The sequence below is a fragment of the Falco naumanni genome, chromosome 1, assembly GCF_017639655.2.
Source record: "Falco naumanni isolate bFalNau1 chromosome 1, bFalNau1.pat, whole genome shotgun sequence".
Taxonomy (NCBI): Eukaryota; Metazoa; Chordata; class Aves; order Falconiformes; family Falconidae; genus Falco; species Falco naumanni.
Window position 1 is genome coordinate 12112724 of NC_054054.1, and position 22192 is coordinate 12134915.

The following is a 22192-nucleotide window of genomic DNA, read 5'->3' on the forward strand; positions in this document are numbered from 1 at the left end:
CACCCCCCTGGGGGGCAAAGCCACTGCTGAGCAGGTGGAGCTGGGAAGCTCTCTCAGCTCTGCCGGTTTGGCTATGGGGCAGTCTGTGCTTAGCAGGGCTGCAGAGTAGAAGAAACAAACTAGAAACCGTAAACAGGATACTGTTCTCCCAGTCGCTGTAGATTCAAGGAAAAAATGGCAGACAGTGGGCCATTGCTGCAGACCGCCTCTGTCCTGGTTTGATTTCAGGGAACTCCCTCCTAAGCAAGCAGCCTGCCTAGGCTAAGTGAGCCTCATCTGGGGCTTGTTCCCTTTCTCTGAAAAACAGCCGGGCTATCATCTGCTCTTCCTTCTCTTCTGGTGCCATCCCACAGAGACGCAAGCTGCCCCCTCCTCACAGGCATACCTCTCTGCTGTGGGGCCCTAGCACTGGGCCTTCACTTCTATAAAGGTCTTAATTTCAAAGCCTTTCAAAGGTCTCCATCGTAAAAAGCCCTTTCAAAAAGGCCGTCCTTAATAATGCCTGCTGTGGGAAAGCTGGGTTTTCAAGTGGGTTCAGAGTCTCCACTTTTAGACCGGGACTTGCATTTGTCCCCGCTCAGATGAAATAGGCGAGTGGCTGGAGGGCAGGCAACACGCCTTAGGGCTGTGCTCAGAAACCATCTCTGCCTCCAACTCCAACAGGTCACAAACACACGAACAACAACTAAACATACAATCTGGATAATACAGGGGCAAAACAGCAAGCCAGCCCCGTATGTACGCATACCGCTGTGAAGTCAGCTCAGTAGGTCAGTCAGACGAAAAGCAGAATGAGAAAAGAAGTTTACAAGCCCCATCTTTTTAAACTCTGCTTTACGTTGGAGATGGCTTTTCTCCTCCTCCTCCACATCTGGGCCCGGGTGAGGTGGGCGCTGCTGTCCTGGCTTAGCCACCCTGCTGCTCCTGGCGCTGACAGTCACCTGCTGAACAAAACCACCTGCCGCCTTTGCTTGCCAGCGACACCCAGGCAGCCTTCCTTCCCAAAGGGATAATTTCTTAAAGTGAAGGAGAGGCTTCTGCTCAGGAAATGAAAAAAGGGTTCCTGGGGCTGAGGTGGCGGAGGGCAGCTCTTCTGGCAGTAGTTCTGGCGCACCCCAGCAGAGGGCAATGGCAGATGTACAGACGCATCCATCACTGCACGGCACCCCTGCCACGTAAAGCAAAAGTTCTCCCTTCCCTGCCTTGTCACAACCTAGGGAGCCGGGCTGGGCTAACACACGGAACAAAACCTACCTAGAGCTGAATCAAGGCCCAGCGGAAGATCTGTCGGCGCATAACTAGCCAGCAGCAGGAGCAAAGCTTTCCAGATCTGTCCTGAGTGACAGCAGCCTGTCAAGGAAAGGCCTCAGCAGGATTTTCATTGTAAGATCAGAAAACGCACGTGGTCTGGCTTTCTTGCTGTGCTGTTTTAAAGAAAACAGATAAGTGAAGCTATATTTCTTCTCTGGCACATCCACAAACGCAAACCGGAAAGGCTAAGCTGGAAGTGGCTGGTGTGGAGGAGGGAAGGGCAAAGAGATAAGGTGGAGACTCAGACATCAGGGAGAACCCTGGCTGCTTTATCTCTGTTCATGGAAATGGTTTCATTTTGGAATCTTAATGTTAGCCTCGATGTCCTTTTGAAAGGGACTGACAGGGGTTCAGAGCAGAATTTGTTAAATGTACACGTACCTAAAAACGAGAGCCAAAATTTGAGGCAGTTAAGCTGGACTCTCTTACACCGGATTTTTGCACTTTTCAGTATAAAACCTGGGACGTCTCAATTTGAGGCTGAAAAATAGAAATGTCCAGAACCAGCAACCACTTAAAAAACCATGCCAATAAGACTGTATGTCACATGCACTGAAATGCAATGACCATTCATTAATTATGCAGGCGTGCCACAAAGGCATGTAAGAAATCTGTTTTGACCAAGGATGTGAAGAAACGTTTACAAATCCTCTCACAGCAATAACCGTAAATAACAAGTAAACAGCGACAGGAGCAACTGCTGCTGTAATATTGCTGTCATTTGTTGTGTGTGCATCAGCAGGCGCTGCAAGGGGAAATGACTGCTGGAGGAAAGAGAAATATGTTGCCAAGCAACACGAGACCCCGGCCGGGGGGACCCCCTCCCCTGCCCAGGAGCAGACAAAGCTTCCCAGGCCTTCTGGCTGTAATGTACAGCCACTCCGAAAGCTAAGCCAGCATCCATCACGGGAGAGTGGACACGGGCAGAGCGAGCGAGCAGGAGAGGGGATGAGAGCAGAGCCTCTAATTGGCAAGGAGAGGCTGCAGAGGCCGAAGGGAGAAATGGCAATTGCACCATGAAGGGGTACAGAAAGGAGCTAGGGGGGCAGGCAGAAGCCAAGCCAGGATGAAGCAGCCGACCTGGGAGTGTGGCTGATCCAACAGCACTTGGACCAAACCCCGCTCCAGCATGGAAGGGCTGGACCTGACTGGGGCTGCCCTGGTTGCAGAGAGATGGAGCAGCGTGGAGTAGAAGGAAGATACTCTCCAGGGTTTTGTTTTTTTTTTTTTCTTTTCAAAAAATGCCCGTGTAACTGTAAAAATGTGTGTAAACCCACAACATCAGCTCTTTACGTTATTTTTCTGGGTCCCTGCATGCTCTGCGACCTGCCGGATGGGAGGAGGATGCAGAGTCTGGAATTCAAAGCTCAAGGGCAGCAGCCAGGTACCTGCTCTGGTTCCTGTCTCTGCCATTAACCTCCTCTGTTAGCACAGCTAAGTCACACAAGACTTTCAAGTGAATCTCAGGGAACTGGCCATCCCACCCGATAGAAACTGGGGAGCAGCTGAATGTGTAATTACAGCAGGCACCTTGGAAAACCGTCAGTTTTTCAGTTGTGACAATGACTGGGACTGCTACATTTCCCTGGTAGCTGGGGTCAAGCAAGCATCACTCCGACGCCGAGAGCCAACTTTTACCAACAGCGTCTCTCAAAAGTTGAAGATGCCGGCAACAAATAACGGCGCACAGTTGTGACTCTCTAATGCCAGCTGCACTGAAGGGCCAGCCAGGCTGGAGGGCCTGGCGCACCAGCTACCTGAGCCAATGCTGAGATCTGCCTTAGCGCCTAAAGGCATCGCATATGGCTGAACATGAGCACAATTTACCTCCTACTTCCCAAGCATGGCTGATTTCCACAAAGATGAAATTAAACTTCCTTCTGTATGGATGAAAAGACTCCCTCAAGCTGAAGTGGTTCACTAATTAAAATAGCCCTTTGTCCAAGGTTAGCAAATTAAAAAATAGCAAGTGCTACGTTGTCACAAATCTACTAGGTGTTGTGAGGGGAAACTAGAGATGTACAACCAACATGTCTTCAAATCTCTTGCTGAATCTCTGTTAATCCCCTGCATTCCAGATATCAGAGCAGTCACGCCGGCCTGGGGATCTGCTTCCAGTTGGTCAATAGCAGCAGGAAAATCTTTAAACCTCCTTTTGATCCAGACATAAGTCGTGCAGGATCTGCATCTTGCAGACCAGCCCTCGGTTCTCCCAAGACTACCTGCTGCAAACCGGAGATACGGTACGCAGAGCCAGCGGGACTGCGCGATGCAGAAAGTATGCTAACGTCTGGAAGCACTGCTGCCTCCCAGCTCCCATCACATATTAATGAGCTGTTATTCATGGATGAAATGCTGCCAATTTGTATTACACAGGCAGTCAGGCAAGATGATCATGTTGGCCCACAGCAGCTTTAGCCTGTGAGTGAGGCGTGGAGTGTAAGCCACACTGATTTCCATAGGGTGAAGATTCTGGGAGGGTTCCTTCTAACCATCAGGTGTAATCACATGTCCGGACAAAAGAAATGTGACTTTGCCTAATTCTCTCTTCAGACATTACGTGACTGCAGGGCCCACCACATCCCATCTCCAGGCTGGTACCTTTTGCAGCACATGTTCTATCTCTCACAAGGCAAGTGTTCTTCACAAGGGGAAGAATGAGAAATAGCTTTGTATGCCACATTTGCTTCTCCTCTTCTGCTCAATGGGAGAGGCAAGGTTTGCAGAATTCCCTTCTTGTCTTGGGCTGTACCTCTTTCTGCTTGTTCCAAGAAATGTTCAGGTTAGGAGCAGGAGGTCTGAGACATGGGAGGTGAGGAATATTAGGCCTCTACCCAGCTGTATGCCCTAGGTATTCCGTGATCCCCGTATACACACAGGTTTTTCACATGGCAGTGCAGATGTGCTTGCGTGTGCACCATTTTCCTGAATGGCTTCCGATAATCTCTCCCAATCCATTGCACTTCTGAGTTCCTCAGAGCCAAGAACTGGTGAAGGTCTTTTAAGAAAACAACCATGTTTTTTAACAGAAAAGCACCGTTTTAACAAAAAACAACCCCACACCTTAATTACGTGAAGGTACTTCTTATAATGATCCAGGCTCCTCTTGTTGCTGCTATTTTGAAAGCCTGCTACGATTACAATGGGATGTTATGCAAGACTGGCACAGTTTATGTTTTACATACATATGCAAAAATACATTATTCTGTATCGCAGTCCAGAATTGCATCCCAGATACATTCTTGCAATTTCCAAAGTAAAAAAAGTGTAATGATAACCAAAGGTCAGAAGGAAAACCAAGGAATCCTGTGGACATGCAGGCATGTGGGAATTCATGTGCGTACAGCAACTCACATTCACACTGATGGGAGTTAAAGCACGTCTATCTTTTGTACACCCAGATGAGAACACCATGAAACAATTCTTTCCTGACTTGTATCCACTATTGATGGAGGTGACATAAGGCTTCAGAAGGTGCAGATGAGGGAAGAATACAAACCTCTGGCTACTACTCTAATCCTTTTAAATCTGCTCTGCCAGCACCACCAAAACCAGCCTGATCTTTTGCCACTGGTGTCCAGAGGACAGAGAGGGAAAATGAGGATCTGTTTTACCATTTGGTAACACTACCACAAAGCAGGGGACTCTGAATAACCAGACTTTAAAATGAACTGGATAAAATGGACTGTTCATCCTTCCTCTGAGGCCCCATACAAAGTATGTATGAACCAACAGCAGACATAGGTTACAACTGATATTCAGGAGGTAGAAATAGGAACATTTGAAGGAATAAATGTATTTTCCTCCTCTTTCACCTGTTTCATAGTTCTGATAAATTTAAAGCATGAGTATAACCCAGTGCCACACGGGCCCGTGTTCTTGGTAATATACTGTTGAAAAGCAGAGTAAATTAATAAACTGCAGAGCTCACTACTGTTGTTGTTGTAGCTAAACTGCTTTTGATACGTGAGCCAGCCTCATACATTCTAATAGTCTTGATTTACCCTATAAACGTTTCCAGTGAAATATATGAGAGTTCAGATATGTTTTCCCTTCCAGCCAGAGGAGCCTCCCCGTTCTTCAGAAGAAGTGTCTTCTAGGAAGTGTCTAAAAATAAAAGATGCACTGCCACTTGTGATTGGCCTGTAAGAAGTTGCACCCCAGCATAAACTGAACACTGCCCTTTGCAAAGTTCTTTTCAGCTCTTTTGGAGACAAAAACTGAGCAGCTTTGACAGTGTAACTCCATTAAAAGAGCTTATTTGATCAGTCTGGTTTCAAGCTTAAAATGCTTTTGGTCTCACTACCCCAATCATCTGCTTTCTTGTGACAGCAGTTCTGTCACCCTCCTGGGATTTGCCTTTGCTGCTGGTCAACAGGCGCTTCCCTACAGAAAGAAGAGCAGGCCTCTTTGGGAATGTCTGCCAGGTCAGCAAAAGGCAGGACCACTAATTTGCCTTAAATCCTGGGGCCATGCAGATGCTCAGCTCTGACAGACAGCTGCTACGTGGAATAGCAAGTCCTGTCCCTACCCGATGCCTCAGTTTCCAGTGCTGTAAACTACAGTTACAGAAACTTGTTTTCCCTGTAGGGCACACACACAAACTACAGTGCAGCAATAAAATACCCCTGTTGCCAAACGGGAAGGACCTAGGTCTGGTAAGATACCACCAGTGCATTTGACTTCATGTTACATTTTGCTGCTCAGGGCTTCTGTTCTTGCTTTGGAGAGAGCTTTGGACAGCTGCAGAAAATGCATGTGTTTACAACAGCAGAAATAAGCAAAGCACATATGAAATACATGCAAGTGAAAGAAATGCAAAATCAAATTACATTCATCAGAAGCAAGCTGAGAAATCAGCCACAGACAAACTGTCAAAATGTCCTGACATAACTGGAGAAATCTCTTCGTTGATCCTGTCATCTATTTATATATTGGGGTTTATACACATCATAAAACTCTGTGCATCTGAGGTACGACTGTGTTTCCACAATCATAAATAAACTCAACCTTCTTTTGTATGTGATCTGACTTTCTGTTCTGGGTTGCACAAGGAGGAAGCATAACATTGGCTGCGGACTATGTATGACTAAAAGCATTATAAATCTATAGGCAACTACAAACTCTGCTACCAGCGGAAGGTGAACAGAGTTTTAAGCAGGCACTAGCTCAGCCATAATGGACCTGCAACTTATATATTTCTGTGGATTTAATCCCCTGCCCTAAATTCTATTCCCGTCTACTTTTGTCAGTCTTTGCTGGATTTTGCATGTCCACTGCCATTTTGAAATTCACACCCTGCCAATGAAGTAAAAAAAAAAACACCCGTAGTTCAACGTCAGCTGGCCTTAAAATGTATAGCCCTTGTGGTTTTAGGTTCTGTCAGAGTTTTACTTCATTTCCCTATATCAGCAGGGTGACAGTGCTTGAACACTTCTGAGCCAGTCCCTAAAGTCATAGAGAGACTGTGTGGCCAGAAAGCCAACCCACACTACAAAGAGAACTGCAATTAAAGCACATAAATCAGCAATTAAAGAGTTACTAATTTCAAATAACCGACTACTGTTATTACAGTGTATCTATCTTCTGATTTTTAGAAACAACTATGTACTGAATTAATACCCAAGAAATAACCTTCTAAAAATTGGCAAGGTGAAATAGCTGATTCAAAGTCCTTTTTACGTTAGCCTTTAAAATTAGCAAATTTGAAGTTGGTGAAATACCCTACTTTACCATAAGCTGGAGGCAAAGTGGATAGATAATCCTGGAATCACAACAAACATTACACTGGTTTTGTTCCAGTGGTCTTACAGGATCATAAAGGCTAAAGACATTAAGCTTCCTGTTAGTCAGGGCTAGATGATGAAAAAATGTTCCTCGAGAGAATTTCTTCCAGTTTTAGGACTAGGCATAAGCTATAGGAAGTGTACTCCAGGCGGTAAAGGGAGATTTTTTTTTTTTTTCTCAGTTGTTTTACTCTTTGAACTATCCTGAACAATTCCTTTCTGGATGCTGACTGCTTGCAAAGTGGCTGTCACGCCACCTGTCAGAGCCCAAGTTGTTCATGTTTGGCAAAACCCATAGATCAAGTGTAGGGGCAGTACAAAGCTCCGCTCCCCCCCGTGCATCTCCTGCACCTGCTGCTTTCGAGTGGCACTGCTAGTGATGGACACAGACCTTGCCACGCCAGACCCTGTGCAAACACGGAACAAAACGCCTTCGCCCCCAAAGAGATTGCAACTGAAATCTAAGACACAAAAGAACAGCTGAATCCGCAGAGGCAGGAGAGGCTTGTTTTGTTCTCTCCGGGCTTTCACCCAGGCAAGAAGCAGGCAGGGCTGGCTGACTGCATTTGAACTTTTTCAGGAATGAAAAATGGCCCTAATTTTGCAATCTTGTTTTAAAAAGTTACGCGGTTTAATTTCCAGGGCAGACCTTTGTTACAATGCTGAAAAGCACTATAATTGCCCCACCTGTTGTTTTCCTTATTGCTCACTGAAGGTCTCTACTCACGTCCTGCTCGCACACGGAAGCTGCTGGGAACATGGCTGGTGATTCAGCTCTGCTTGCGGCTGTCTCTCTTCTTTCTGCCTTCCAGCAATGTAAGATCTTTGGGGTTGCGTGGTTGGGACTTGGGGAGGTTTCCACCGGTTCTGAAGTACTGGAAATTATTTTATGATAAACTGGCTGCTCTGTAACTTTAATTTCTGAGAACTCCCAAGATTTTTCCTGTCGGAGCATTGTTTACCCTCTCTGTAGTCTGAGAGGGAGCTGGCTCAGTGGGACAGATTACTTTTCCTGGTGGGAGAAACTGATTTGTTTTCAATTCTATTTTGTTTGCTGACTTTTGGAATCATACTATTGTGAGAGCTCATAACTAGCTGTAAAGTTACCCCAAAGCCACACTGTGTCTCGGTTTTGAATCTTATTTAGGCACCTATAGAACTGAAAACCTCAACAGTGAGAGTAAATTCGTGAAATCAAATACACCAAAGCTGGCTTGAAAGTGCTGTAAAAACTGTTTCCTGAAATAGAGATATAATACTAAGTATCTGAAATGAAAGAAGAAAGCAAACCTTTACACCCAGCAGCAATAACATAAATTATTCCATATTATGTCTTCACTGTTACATTTCTTTAAGATCTAAACGGATTGATTTTATCCCCTGCTGACATGCCTCTGAGAATCAAGGACTAGAGAAAGAAGTGGGCAAGTCTGAGACGCTCTTTTTGCTTTATCAGCCTAAGACTGCCATAGCATTTTTAATGTTTGTCGTTATTTTCTTAGAAATAAATTGATTCATATAGTTGTATTTACACTAGGAAGCAAGATGCATGCAGTTGTGCTACACTAACATGAAATTAAGAGCAAGTTAAAAATAATTACTCTGCCTTTTTTTTTTCCAAGTATCTGTAGCACTGCCAACTTATCTAGCAAACTATCCATGCGGTTTGATTTTTCATTTGTTCTCAAAGCTTCAACTACTGAAATAACATTTGTACCCAGCAGAAAAAAAACACGCTTGAGAACGTGACCCTTCCAGGTTAAAAAAAGCCAAAACAACAGAAGGCAAATAAAAAGCACCTAAAATTTACATTCTCTTTTTCTGTCAGCAGATCAACTACAACATACCCTTGTGAACTTCACAGTGCATTTCTAACCGGTGGCAATATTTATCATCAACTTCTGTGAAAGCTCAGCTTGCCTGCCTTGATTTTTAACATAAAGGTGTGAAGGTTTAAAAAGAAAGAAACAAACATTACCTGGAAAAATTACTGCAGTTTGAAAACTCAAGGAATTTTACAGATAGTGAAACTGTGAAGGGAGGAGGAAAGTACCTACCTGTTTTTCCTTGTGACGGTTAATCCGTATTAGTTAATCTTAGTTAAAAATCACAGAAAAGACAAGATAACCTGGGTTTTAATTTCCACTGGCAGTCTGACATCAAGACCAAAGAGAAACCTGTGTAAGAATCCGGTCTGCTGATCTGATTTAAATCATCACAACTTGGCTTACTTTCAGCATGCTTTCTAGCATGGGTAAACCTGCACAGATTAATTTGGGGGAGTTCAAACGAACGTCGTGAAACGAGCACTGCAAGCACGTGCCTGGTTCATGCCAGGGGAGTCACCCAGCATGTGACCGCTTGCTGTGAACAAAATACACCCCGCACAGGCAGCACTCCTGTTTGTTGGTGCTCGCCCTCCTGTTTATTCTGCTGAACCTCCGGCCATGAGTTGGGAAGGTGCTAATGGGCGACAGGACCCCCCTGAGGCAGTGCTGGAGGTCAGGTTTCACTTCACAATCATCAGAGGTACAAGAATCGGGGTCTCAGAACCGCCAGTTATTGGAAGAATCGGGTCAGGTGAAGATTAAGCTGTGCAAGAAATGCTCTAGGGTAGAAAGAAAAAGCAGAAACAATGCGGGAAGCCGTTTCCAGTCATGAATCCAGTTTTAAGCAGCTGAGATTTGCTTGAGAGATTAGCGTTTCGCAGACTGATGGGAAAACAGGGGAATCCAACGAAAGGACAGAATGAACCCTAGTGATTCATATAGGAGAGAACAGGGAAGACAGGAGTCCCACGACTCCTCCATTTTGAAGCACTTCTATGAACTAGCACCTTTTAAAATCACTCTTAGTAACTCCAGGACCCAGCAAGAAATTATTTTCAAAGTTTGTTGTTTTTTTTTTTAAAGTATGTTAGGCCAGGCCATGCAAATGAACATGCACTATGATACACTGTGGTACAGGTAGCAGCTTCTCTACAGGCTTTTTAACACATATAAAATGTTTGGGAGTAGTATTCCCTGAAAGCCTGCTTTGTCCCATATTTTCAGAGTAAAGGTATTAACTCAGTAACCATAAATGCCACCTAAAGATGAAAGCAAAAAGAAAAAGCAAACAAAGGCAGTCAAACATACTTTGTAACTACCTCAGTCATGTAATTTAGCCTGCTAGAATTGAACAATTTGATACAAGGGGAAGAAAAAGCTATGAAAATCTTTACTTACTCCTGCTGCAATGCTTTCTGCAGTCCGCCCGACAGCCCCTCCAGTGCGTAGGGCAGAAGAGCTCTCCCATTGCTTTATTATTTACTTTAGCCCATGTAAAACTATAATCACAGAACTTAAAATTCGGCATTACATCATTACTTCCCATTCACCAGAAAGGAACTAAAAGGCAAGTCCTATGCAGTTAACCAAAAAATACAGTAATTATTCCTCTCCTGAGCTCTTTTCAAATCCCTGGTTCACACCTGTCTTGCTCTGCACACCGGGCTCACTTTTTCTTTTAGGGTGACATACATGACTTTAGTTCTCCCCTTATGCAGTGCCACAGCTTGGTTGCTTGGTTTTCATTGGCATGTAAAAGACCGCTTGTCCCTAACTGAAGCAAACTTCCCATCAGTCGCAGTGGAAGCCACTAAAGAAGCGGATTCTATGCCGGCCGGCCGTACTGCCGTACTATCACAAGCAGTCTCTGTGTATGGTTAGCCTGTCTCCCACCTGCAAACCCTGCCCCTCCAACCAGAGCCTTGCTGGCCAAGCAATACCAAGGGAAAACCGCATTGCAGCTGGGGCCGGGGTCATACCGTGGCCTCGACGATTTGCTTTGGTTAACTGTACCGAACAAACAAGAATGATTTGGCCCCTACAGCGCCTTCATCTTCTTATTCCCTCCAGTAAGTTTGTTTTGTCCAGCATCCGTTCAAGGCCTTTTTTCAACCGATGTGGATGCAATGAGCCACCTTGGCTTGCCTTAGTTCCCCAGTAGAAAAAACCCGGTCCCAGACTGGCTGCAAGCATTGCATGGCTCAGTGGGGCCCAAGGGACACACAGCTGGCTAAAACCACCGTTGCACAAACCACAGCATGGCTCACCTACTACTCTGACTGATAAGCCAGGCAGGATTTGCCAGCATGTCTCGTTTGTCATATAAAATAGATCATTCTGGGGGCAACAGAAGTTAAAAAGCAACTTTCCAGTTAAGTTCTCCAGGAAAATATTTCTCAGAGGCAATTCTTGTGCTTCTGTGAGTTCCAGTCTCCCTGAGGCATGTTCCCCAAACCCTCCCTGCTGCCATTCTCCCCTTCTGAAAAGGCTGCAAGCTGGCAAATAGCACATGAATCTCCAGGCATAACAAGAGATACATGGGTGGGAGTGGAGGAGGTCGTGCTGGATGTAAATACAATGCAAGGTCCTGCAAACCCGCCTTACAGAGAGGTAGCTGAGATGCTGTGACTAGTCTCTGGAGAGAAAGGTTAAGAGGTCACTTGAACACAGCCCGTAATTACTTATATGGGGAGAAGACGGATGGGAAAACACTTTTTTAGGAAAAGGCTTTGGCCGCAAGGCTAAGATAAGAGGTGCACAGGGCAGCACCGGTGGTATCTCTAGCCATATTTTAATGCCACCACTCCCAGAAGGGAGGACAGAAGGCATGCTCCGGCCTTCCCCCTTAGCCAAGCCTTCTTAGTGAGCTCAGGTGGCTGCCTGGATTCTGGACCCGGGTAAAGTTTCGGTACAGGGCAGATAGCAAGCTTCTCATGCAGGGTGGCTATGACATGGCCAGAAGAATAACCCCAAGTGCCTGGGGAGTTTTAAAGTCAAACAGGGTGATGCCCAATAGCTGTGCTACATACAGAAAAACGCTGTCTGTGTATTGCCTTGTGTCCTTGTCAGCTTCTGTTCAACTTTCAGGGGGAGACTTCCACAAGGGGGGTATCAGTAAAATGAGGTATACGTATACGTGTCAGAAGTGATCCTAGAAATACAGTTGAGAAGCGCAGAGATAGTCTTTGATTGGTTTGGGGGGTTCTGATAAGCAACCAATACTTAGTCCCTGTACAGTAAGTAACCTGTCTTGCTCATGGCACTGCATCTGTTCTAAAAAATGCTTTTTACAAGATGGGTAAGTACTATCAACTCCAATCAGTGGAGGCAGAAACCGCATAGGTCTTTCAACAGCTAGCTCTCCAGCAGGTGGGGTGGGGAGCAGGGAACAGGCTCCAGCCTCCCCAGTTGCAGCTCTCCGCTCTTTCCAACATACTGAATTTTGAGAGTCCGAGAAAATAACAACAGATGGAAAAGCATGCGCTATATGATACGGGCAATTAACTTTAAAAAGGTGGCTACCAGATTTTTATTTCCAAAGTCTGTAATGCTGACCTACCCTTCAAAGCATCACAGCTCTTAGTGTCACTAAACCAAAACGACCATATGCTATTCAAACGTATGGAAGGGAAGCGACCTCCACCAGTGCAATTTGGTTGCTGAGATACTGCTCAGGCAGCGCGCTGCCGCTGCGGTGTGGCTGGGCTGCTCCTGAGCTGTGTTGTTCTGGGATTCAGGCGAGGCAGAAGGATACTTAAACCATAGCCAGTGTAGCAAATGCAAAAAGAGAATGCATATATTTCGGAAACAGCAATTTCCCCCTTCCTCATGAGTGTCACTCGTGAAGATAAGATCTAAACATCTGTAAGGAAAAGCTAGGTTATCTAATATTGGTTCTCTTTATGTCAAACAAAATGGAAAGAGCTGAAGAACAACGATCTCTATTAAAAATATTACTGATGTGTTAGGGATGCAACTGAAGCGAGGGACTGTGTAATTTGTGAGCCCTTATTTTTGCTTGCAGGTCATTTTGCTTGGCTGGTGGGGAAATCAAGAATGAAGCACAAGGTCATGCCCCCAGCTGTCACTGGGGCTCCAGAGTTTGACAGAACATTTCGTGCACAGTAAGTCTGGAGATCATTAAGATGGTGGCATTGAATAACAATTCAGTCCAGAAGAGAAGCGAAAACATTACCTTAGAAACATTACCTTCTCTTTGCATCCATTGCTCAAAAAAAAAAGAAAAAAAAGAAAAAAAAGAAAAAAAAAAGAAACATGATGAACAGATCACTTTTCAAATGCTTTGGCTGTTACTTAAATAATAACGGGGTAAGTTCAGCTCAGTTTAAACAGTCACTACTCAAACTCTGATCGAACTAGGCAATCAGATTACCCAAACCTAAGTAGGGGTTGAGAGCTAATTGATTGTAATTTAGAGAATTCGGATGTTCTGGATCTAGCAAGCTGTGCTGTCGGTTCTTGGACTGTAGTTAACATCAAACACGTGGAAAGCAAGAGCACAGAAAACCTCTGTCTTCCCAGTGGGCCATGGTGGAATGGCCTGTCTAAGAAGATTGCATTTTCCTAACGGTCTTCAGTCTGTGGTTAGCTAAGGACCCTATGCAAGACTGTTTATTTCAAACAATCCCATCTGCTGTAACTGTAGTTGTAGCGGATAACAATAACGAGACATAGAATACATCAGAAAACATATTAGATAACAGAATATATGAGCTATAGAAGGTTGCCTAATTTGTTAAAAAGAAATCCATTCAGGACAACCAAGAAAAGATATCCCAACAGAATCTTGGTGGGAAAACCAAAGATGTCCACAAATCAAAGTGTTACGGTCCTCGCCGTAAGAAGAGCTATCGTGTGCTGTGTGTGCCTGACGGTGCTCATCAGGGCAGTTGGCCTGGGCAGAGCAATCCAGGCTGCCTGTGCACAGCTCGGCGCTTCCCCTTGCAGCCTGGGGAACGCTGACCCACACCGAGCACGGGGGCAAGTGATTAACAGCACATCCGTGTGCTAGAATTCCTGCCTGCCTCTGCTGCACAGGCATGTGGCTTGGGATTATTTTCCATGTAGTTAGAATGCAGATCCTTCTCTAAATTTAAATACCAGGAAAATATTTTAAATAGTTTGTATTTGAGATTCCAAAGAAGAGAATTTTTAAGAGTGCCTAATGCTGGCTTGCCCGTGCTCTCACTGGACTCAATAGCATTCACTTTAGTGACAACAAAACGAGACCAAAGCCGATTCTCCTTGAAAATCCTGCCCATAGTTCTTTTCCTTTCCAGACTAACGTTCTTTCAAATTTATTCTGCAGACAAAACTGCGTGGAGTTTTACCCAATATTCCTGACTGTCCTCTGGACTGCAGGATGGTTTTTTAATCAAGGTAAACACTTTTTGGTTTTATCGTGGACTGAATTTTTAGGTAACCTTTTAAACCCCTTTAGTTTTATCAGGAGGTAAATGACTGCAGACATCTTTTTCCCTTCTTTTAGTTGCATTACCTTAGCGTGGCCTTCCTAGAAGAATGCTTAGTGACACTGAAATCCCCACTTAGCTGTGGCATTTCACCTAGCCCCACCGGCTTCCACTTCTCTCTGCACACCAAGGAGCCAGTTGCATGGCACATTTATCATACATCTCGTGGATTTTCAGGGTGAATCATTCAGAAAAGCAGCTCCCAGATGCTTCCCACTAACAATTATTCGCACGTTATGGGACAGTTCTCACAAAACATCAAGCATAGCTGTTGTCCCTGGGGACAAGGCAGCCTGAAAAGACTCAGGTCAGAGCACTCATCCCTGTGGCTGGACCCCTGGCTGATGGAGATGGAGCTCCAACCAGCAAACCTTTGGTTTTTTACATCCCAGATGAGTGACACCACCACGGGGCTATGACTCATTTGTTTGTTCCAGGACACAGCACTGAGCACTGAAGCGCAGCCTTAACAGTGGCATGTCCAGCCATAGATATTGTACTTCAGGGGAGCAGCAGGGACTCCTGAACACCCATTACATTTTCTGAGGCACCTGGCAGGGGGGCATTTTCTAGCCAAATCTTCTGAACTCAGACACCCTGGAGCTTTCATACCTCTCACACTGCTGGACTTTCCAAGACTGGTCCATGTTACCCCTAACAGTGATGGAGTGGGCTCTTGTAGAGCTAGAACTTGTGACAGGGCCCAACTTTTGCATTTTGCTTTATTAACCCTTCCCCAGCTGATTTTTTAGAAGCACAAAGTCTGTGGGCTGGTGACTAGCTCATGCCCACTACCCTCCTCTTCCCGACCGACTAGCTCACTTCTCCATTTTCTATGTTTGCCCCGAAACAGTCGTTTTGTTTTGGGGATCTCTTATAGTCAGAGTCCCGTCTCCACTGCAAATCCGATGTAAATCCTAAGTAGCATCATGTACCAAACTAGATATGAAATATTACACGTGCTCATAGACAGACGATTGAATCAAGGAAGATCACAGCTGCCAACCCACAACACAGACAACTGCTCTCACGTGTAAGAAAAGACAGATTATGTTAACCTCCCCTTCGAGTCATTTTTTTCAGCAGAGTATCTCCCATAGGTATGTTTACACGAGTTAATCCAGAACACAGTAAAAGCTGTCCTCTGTAACACTCACCCGCATGGTTTGAAAGAACACAAAATTAACTAGCACTGCTTAGTCCTGGGTAATACGACTGACCTACGCACCCTGCTCCATCTATCAAATGGAGGTGACTTTATACTCTTCCCACAGGGAGGTCAGAAAGCTAACTTCACTACAGCTTTCTCTCATGTCCTTGGATAAAAGCTGCCATATAAATGCAAAGCAGGTTATTAACAACATAAATAAGATTCTCTTTCCAAAACAAACACTCCTTTTTAGCATGAATGGCCATAAAAATGCAAAATGACAGCACTGGGTCAAGCCACAGTGCTCCAGCCCACTATCCTGCCTCTGGGATAGCCACCAAGCCGGGGTGGGGCCACAGGTTCCCATCAGTTCTTGAGATCTCCTTTTCAGGGAAGGCTTTTGTATTTTTTTGCACAGTGCTATGCCCACCCCTATCTGTAAACCCACATCAAGAGCCTCGTATAGTGAATGTTTAAGAATCCATTTATCTCTTTGGAATCATTCTTTCTCAATATAACTTCCCAGGGTATGGATAGCTATGAAAATGCCCAGAGCTATACAACCAGGAAACATAAACTACAATCCTAATATTTTAGTTTTCTGGGGGGTTTTTTTGTTTGTTTTTTGGGTTTTGTGTTTTTTTTTCACCCTCTCTATTAATCTTTTCTTTCCTAGAATTAGCTTCCTTTCTGGGTGTGTTGTACGTGTTTGCTCGCTACAAGTACTTCCACGGTTACGTACAGTCTGTGAAAGGAAGGTAAGGAGTTACCGACTGGATGCACATTCGAAGCCCCAGGCTGTGGTCTGAAGCTGGGCTGAGAGCCAGGGGCTGGTGGTAAAAAGTGACTATAACTGAATGCAACGTGTGTAAAGTGTCAGCAAGAGGTCAGGGCAGAGGGCTGGCTGTTAGGGTAGGAGCCTAGGTTAAGACGGGCACGTGCTACAAGAAAGAAAGAAAAAGTTTGCTGCCCACCTTGTGGGTGCCTGCTTTGTACTGAGCATATTTGCAACCTGATTCAGAGAGACCTGAAGACAGCAGCACAATTTTGCAGCTCAGGACTGCTGTAGGATGGGGAGACTGCTCAGGCAAGGCTTGCAGTGTGCCTGCCCAGCTGCTGTTTTCATTTGCCCTCAGTATGTCACATTCAGACCTTTACTCTAGCTGTACAAAATGCACTAAAGGAACGGAGCAAATCTGGCCTTGTAGGCTGATGAACTTTCACCAAACAGATAAAAGAACACAGCTTCAGATAAGCACACGTTAATGAATGTTAAGTGCACAGCTTGTAACATGAATTTTGCTTCAACAAACATGCAGGCTGGCAAAACACCGCTCCGCTATAGGCACTCAAACACACGGTTTATTCCTTGTTTCACTGAAGCCACTGCGCTGTCTTCTGGGTCCTGACCTAAGGCTCCTCTTCCAGCACAGATTGCCAGTCATAAAAAGAAAATAGCATGATACGTGCTTGTCGTAAGATCAAAAGACCTGTGATGTACGTTTCTAGAGGAAGAAACAAAACAAAAGACAGCAGCAAAAGACTGTACCACAGGGCTATTTTCCATAGCTTGTATATCGGCGTTACCATTCTCCTTCACTGCAGTCTCCGCCAATCCTTCATCCTCTTTGGAAGAGCTGTTGATCAAGAGCAGGGAGAGGCTGTGTTTCCCAGAGCAAATACATAGAGATAATTTTATATCTCCCAGGCAGAGATGCAGTAATTCAAATGATGCAACGAACACCAGCCAGAAGACTAGCAACTACTAAGGAAGTTTGGGGGGCAAAACCGTGTAAATAAATAGACAAGCACAGCATAAAAGGCTGTTCCTTAATCAGCAAACTAAAAAGACCTTTGTTCAAGAAATCTTCGCCATGCTTTACTTCAGTACTCTTAGACCGAATAGGTTCAGCCTCTCTGGGAAGTCTAACGACAGGGGCTGGCCTCGCTGCTAGAGCTTTACGCCCTGGCGAGACTCTGATTTCCTTGCATCAGACAGAGGGTGCCGAGAGCCAGCCTGGCAGCCCTGCAGAAGGGCTCTGCTGGAGTGCCTGCTGCGTGCTAACCTCCGGCAGGCGCTGCAGCTGGCAACAGCTCAGCACAAGCCAAGCATGCGGAACCCGGCCCCGAAACACAGCGCGAGCCTCCAGCAGCCCTGCTGGCAAGAGCCGCGCTGATTCCCAGCTGTAATCACTGACTACAGCCCCGCTAGTTACAGAGACAAACCCGGTCCCTGTGCGCAAAGAGCTGGTTACCACACGCACTCGTGCGCTTGCCTACATGAATTGCAGTTCGGGTTTGCCACGGCAGGGATTCTTAAGAACGCGACAGGAACATGCACCTTCTACTTGGTTTCTGTGCTGGAGAGGCCTTTGCAAGTGAGCTGTATCCTTTACTTTTCCCTCCAGCTGGCTCTAACAGATACTTAAAGGGCTAAGCTAAAGACTTTCTTCATGCTTTCCCGAAACCGGGAAAATCTTGTCCTTTGCCATTTTCAAACCTGTGTCTAGGTGTGGCACACCCAGAAAGGCTGCTTACATCTCTAGGCTCCAGAGAGATTCCCAGGCTCCCCATACTCCCGGGGTGCCTGAGCACCCAACCTTTCAACCCCCACGGGGACGGGGATGGCTAGCTATAAATCAGAGGCCGACAAGCTCCTCGGATCTATCTCCAGTGCTAACACGGTGGGATTCTCCAAAGAGACCTTCCATCGCTTGCTTTGCGGGCAGAGTCCAGCCCAGCAGCAACTCCCAGAATACGCCTGTCGGACCAGAGCCTGCACCTGAGAGCAGCCCCAGGAGCGTGCGGGGAGGGGAAGCGCCCCGCTCACCCGTGCCTGCACAGCACGCTCCGTGTGTCAGCGCTCTCCCGGCCTCTCTTGTGGGAGCTTTCAATTGTGTACAAATGAAATCACCTGATCCTCTCCCATCCTCAGCAAGTACCCTAATGGCTGGGTTTTTAGGGTCGACGCTCCAGTCCAAAAATCCATCTCCAAGCCAAAGCGATAACCCGTAGCAGACCTAGCAGACCTCCCAGCTCAGCGGGGAGTACCTGAGCAGCAGATGCGGATGTAAGACACACGCACACCTCTCCCCCCGTCCCTAACTAAGGCTTCTCTCCCACGCTCCTACACCTAGAGTGGCAGTGAGGTGCTCAAGCTTGTCTGCAGCTTTACCTGCAGGTCTTCATATCGTGGGATGAAGTAGCTTCATCCTGGAGCAAGTTCCTAACTTCCACATGAATATCTGAAAACACTGGGGGAGAGTTTTCCCATAGACTGGATATTTGGAGTATCTCTCCTCCCTAGCAAAAGTCACATGCAGGAATGGTTTACTACCAAAACAGCCCAAGGTAGCATCGCAGCAACGATCCTTTCTGATTCTACACACCTCTTCTTAACTGGCGTGGATCAGCAGTTTCACTGTAAACACACCATGTACAGCTTGTAACAGTATTTTTCTGCTTTCCACTTCTAGGTTAACAGGTTTCTATTTGAATTTGATAATTCTAACTTGCTTGATAACCCTGGGTGCAGCTGGGATTATTAACAGCTTTCTGGATGAATACCTAGACTTCAGCATTATGAAGAAACTGCGTAAATTGTTTTGAAGACTGTTTGTGGTGGTTGTTTTTTTAAAAACCAAATACATAAGATGGATGCTTTCCCTGAACACCAAAAAGATGATAAGCTGCATGTGAATAAAGCATCAGAGCTCTTTACTAACAGCCCATTGCAATGTAAAATGCATGTTTTTCCTGAGCTGTTTACGCTTTCTCCTTTCCCTACACTCTTGAAAAACAGTCGGTAAGACAGAATGTCATGTCACATCTGCATTTGCAATTAAATGTTCTGTTCTCCTGTACAGTACTGTAAACCCTAAACAAACGACATAAAACTAAAACCATTAATTCACTAAGTAATGTAGTTGCAGCTGGCACCGTGTGGTGAAAATTTATTAAATTGATTACTGCTTATGAAAAAGTCTTTTGTCTTTAATTAGGAATCATTTAACTTGGACAGTGAGCTCAGGGAGCTCAAGGACAACTTTAATGAGCAGGTGGTGTCTGTCTGGAGCCCCCTGAACAAGCCAGATACAAGCAGGACCATCCAGGCAATAAATACTGCGTGCAGCTATGTCCTGACAGTAACTCCACCATGCTCGGGCATCTGGCCAGCGTCCCTGGAATGTGTGAACCTTACGAATCATGAGATAGTGCATGCCTGCACTTAGCATAAAATTAAAAGTTTACATACACTAGGTGTGTAAACTATTTTTCTTTTTCACCAAGTATAAAGGCAGGCAAGCTGTGGGACTGGGCCAGAAGCCCCACCTACGGGTGGATGCACTGTGTAGGAATTTTCCCAGTTACTGAGAGACTCCTGGCTCCACTGGTTGCAACGGGGCTTCCCAGCCAAAGGATGGGCCTGGTGATGTTAAATTGGTAACTGGTGATGTGTCCTTTTCTTAGTCTCTGTAACGCTTTGCAGTAATGCTTCGACACTTTGATCCTATTGCTCTTTTATCATATTGTGCATAATAAGTACTACTGTTTCCTTTTATCATATCACATGCTATTTTCCTTTATTATATTGTAATATAATAAACTGCATTTATTCTTGTATTGGGGTTGGAATTAATTTTTGCTTGGTGTCCAATCAATCGGCAAAGCACACTGCAAGCATCAGCCCATCTTACCCGATGTCCTTCAGCTTTGCCAACGCCTCTGTAGTCTTCCTTCACTCCTCTTCATTTCCCCCAGCAGTGCCATTCATTCTGCACAAATGTAAAGACACACTGATGCAATATGCTGCTGCGAGGTCCCGATTTTCCAAGTATATCCAATCCCACTGCAGGAGGCCGTTTAAGCATATATGGAAACACTGCTTTCTTCAGGAAAACATTTAAAGCTGCACTCAACCCTACACTTTTCTGAAGACCTTTTGGTTATATACACACATTTACAGCTCAACATGTGCTCAAACGCTCTTCTCGTGGAAGTGGGGCCCTCCAGTAGGCAGATCCCAGTCCTCACACAAAGCCTCTTGAGCACAGGCTGTACGGCTGTACCCACAACGTGGCACTTGTGAGAGGGAGAGCCAGCCCAGACAAAAAAAGAAAAAAAAAAAGAAAAAAAAAAGAGACACAGATGCTTGCACTTCTAAGAATTGGGTCTACTGCGTTGTCTCTCCCTTCAAGGCACAGATGGTTGGTGTGTGGAAAAGACTACACGAATGTCCCAGCATGGCCTCAGCTCTGGGAATCATGACAATGGAAAACAAACTGACTATGAAAACAGTTTTCTGCTAAAAGAGGGGAAAAGTTATGGCTTTACCACTGAGAGCATAAAGTATGCTGATGGTCAGTTTAAGCTATGTAGAAGAACAGAGGAGCAAGGCCATGCCTATTTTGGTAGCTCCTGATAATTCAAATTATTTAGGCAATACTGAATATACTCATGCTAGAGCCAGCAGGCAGAAATTTTCCTTGTCATGCCTCAGAAGACATAATCTGGCCCAAAAATACTGCATGTTAATAGTGGTGCTCGGTCAGGCCTATATAATGAACATGCTTAAGGTATTTCTAAAAGTGTACTGAGGTTGATAACCTGACCCCAAAATAATCAAGTGTTGGATCAGCTTCATAACAACCTTTCATACAAAAAAAGTGGACACGTGTGGAAGTTAAGTTTGTGATTAAAAGACACAGCTTAGTGCCTGCAGGTGGCAGACGCTGAAATGGCATTTGAAACAATAAAATGACACAAGTACAAAGGTACAAGACTTGGGTCCAGCAACGGCTGCTGAGGGGGAAAGGATGGATTGTGGTGGTGAGCAGGCTGGAGCTGACACAGCTGCGGAAAGGGCAACTCTCCGGCACTTGTCTCCAGAGAGAAGGGACAACAGGGCCAGATTTAACAACCACAGAAATCACCAGGAATTCTTCCACCAACTTTCCTTCTGCGGGCTGAAAGACAGAAAATCCACCCACCCATGACGCCTCCAGACAGTCAGGGGCAGCAGGATGTGCTGCCACCAGAATCAAAACCAAGACAAAGGTCCAAAGTACGTAACAGGCTTGAAATACACTAGAGGAGGCCCAAAGGTCGCTGACTGTGCTCAAACAGGCCTTTGCCTCCGACATTATTCCGTTCCAAGCTGGCCTGTTGTGGTGGTCTGGCGTGTTTATAGACAGCTTCCCATAGTCCATCTACTACTGCATTGCACTGCACAGAAAGGAACAGGCTGCTGTCGCTCAGGAACAATTTCACATGCCAAAAAAATGTAGGTGTGAGGCTGCAAAGCGTCGCCCAGCAGCACAGAGCCAGAATGCTAGGGCAGAAACACGAACCTAACGTTTCAGCATCTGCACCAGCTAACGAGAGGGCAGAAGCAGGCCTAGAGGTGAGGATGCCACCTGTCTTCTGAGTCACTGCTTTTTCCCCACTAAGCCAGGACAGAACGGTGAAAAGTGCTAAAGACTGACTCGTCTAGAACCAAGGCCACACCACGCCTATAGCAGATGGATGCTGCCAGGGTCCGTAGTTTAGTCCTAGCGAGAACCACACCATTGCCTACCTGGGGCTCGAGGAGTCAGCATCAGGCTGCACATTCAGCACGCGCTG

General features: G+C 45.6%; 1 protein-coding gene and 1 long non-coding RNA gene across 5 annotated transcripts in view; one reads left to right on the forward strand and one right to left on the reverse strand.

Annotated features, from left to right (window-relative positions):
* The window catches only part of LOC121080791, a 28770-nt gene extending 15863 nt beyond the window's left edge, over positions 1-12907 (reverse strand). For 2 of the 3 annotated variants that reach the window (XR_005825501.1, XR_005825506.1), the window contains exons 1-2: positions 9155-12907; positions 1255-1424 (exon numbers count right to left, since the gene is read on the reverse strand). This is a non-coding gene — a long non-coding RNA (uncharacterized LOC121080791). The remainder of the gene's footprint in view (positions 1-1254; positions 1425-9154) is intronic. The other variant, XR_005825503.1, reaches the window with a different exon arrangement.
* Positions 7722-19550, forward strand: MGST2 (microsomal glutathione S-transferase 2). Of its 2 annotated transcripts, none has more exons than XM_040578852.1 (5): positions 7722-7913; positions 12951-13050; positions 14256-14326; positions 16245-16326; positions 17174-19038. In XM_040578852.1, the coding sequence occupies exons 1-5, from the start codon at positions 7856-7858 to the stop codon at positions 17253-17255; spliced, it is 393 nt and encodes a 130-aa protein (XP_040434786.1). In that variant the 5' UTR covers positions 7722-7855; the 3' UTR covers positions 17256-19038. The 2 variants fall into 2 exon arrangements, with proteins under 2 accessions (XP_040434786.1, XP_040434750.1); XM_040578816.1 differs by lacking the exon at positions 17174-19038 and adding an exon at positions 19045-19550 and having other exon boundaries at positions 7731-7913.
* Positions 19551-22192: the final 2642 nt, after the last annotated feature.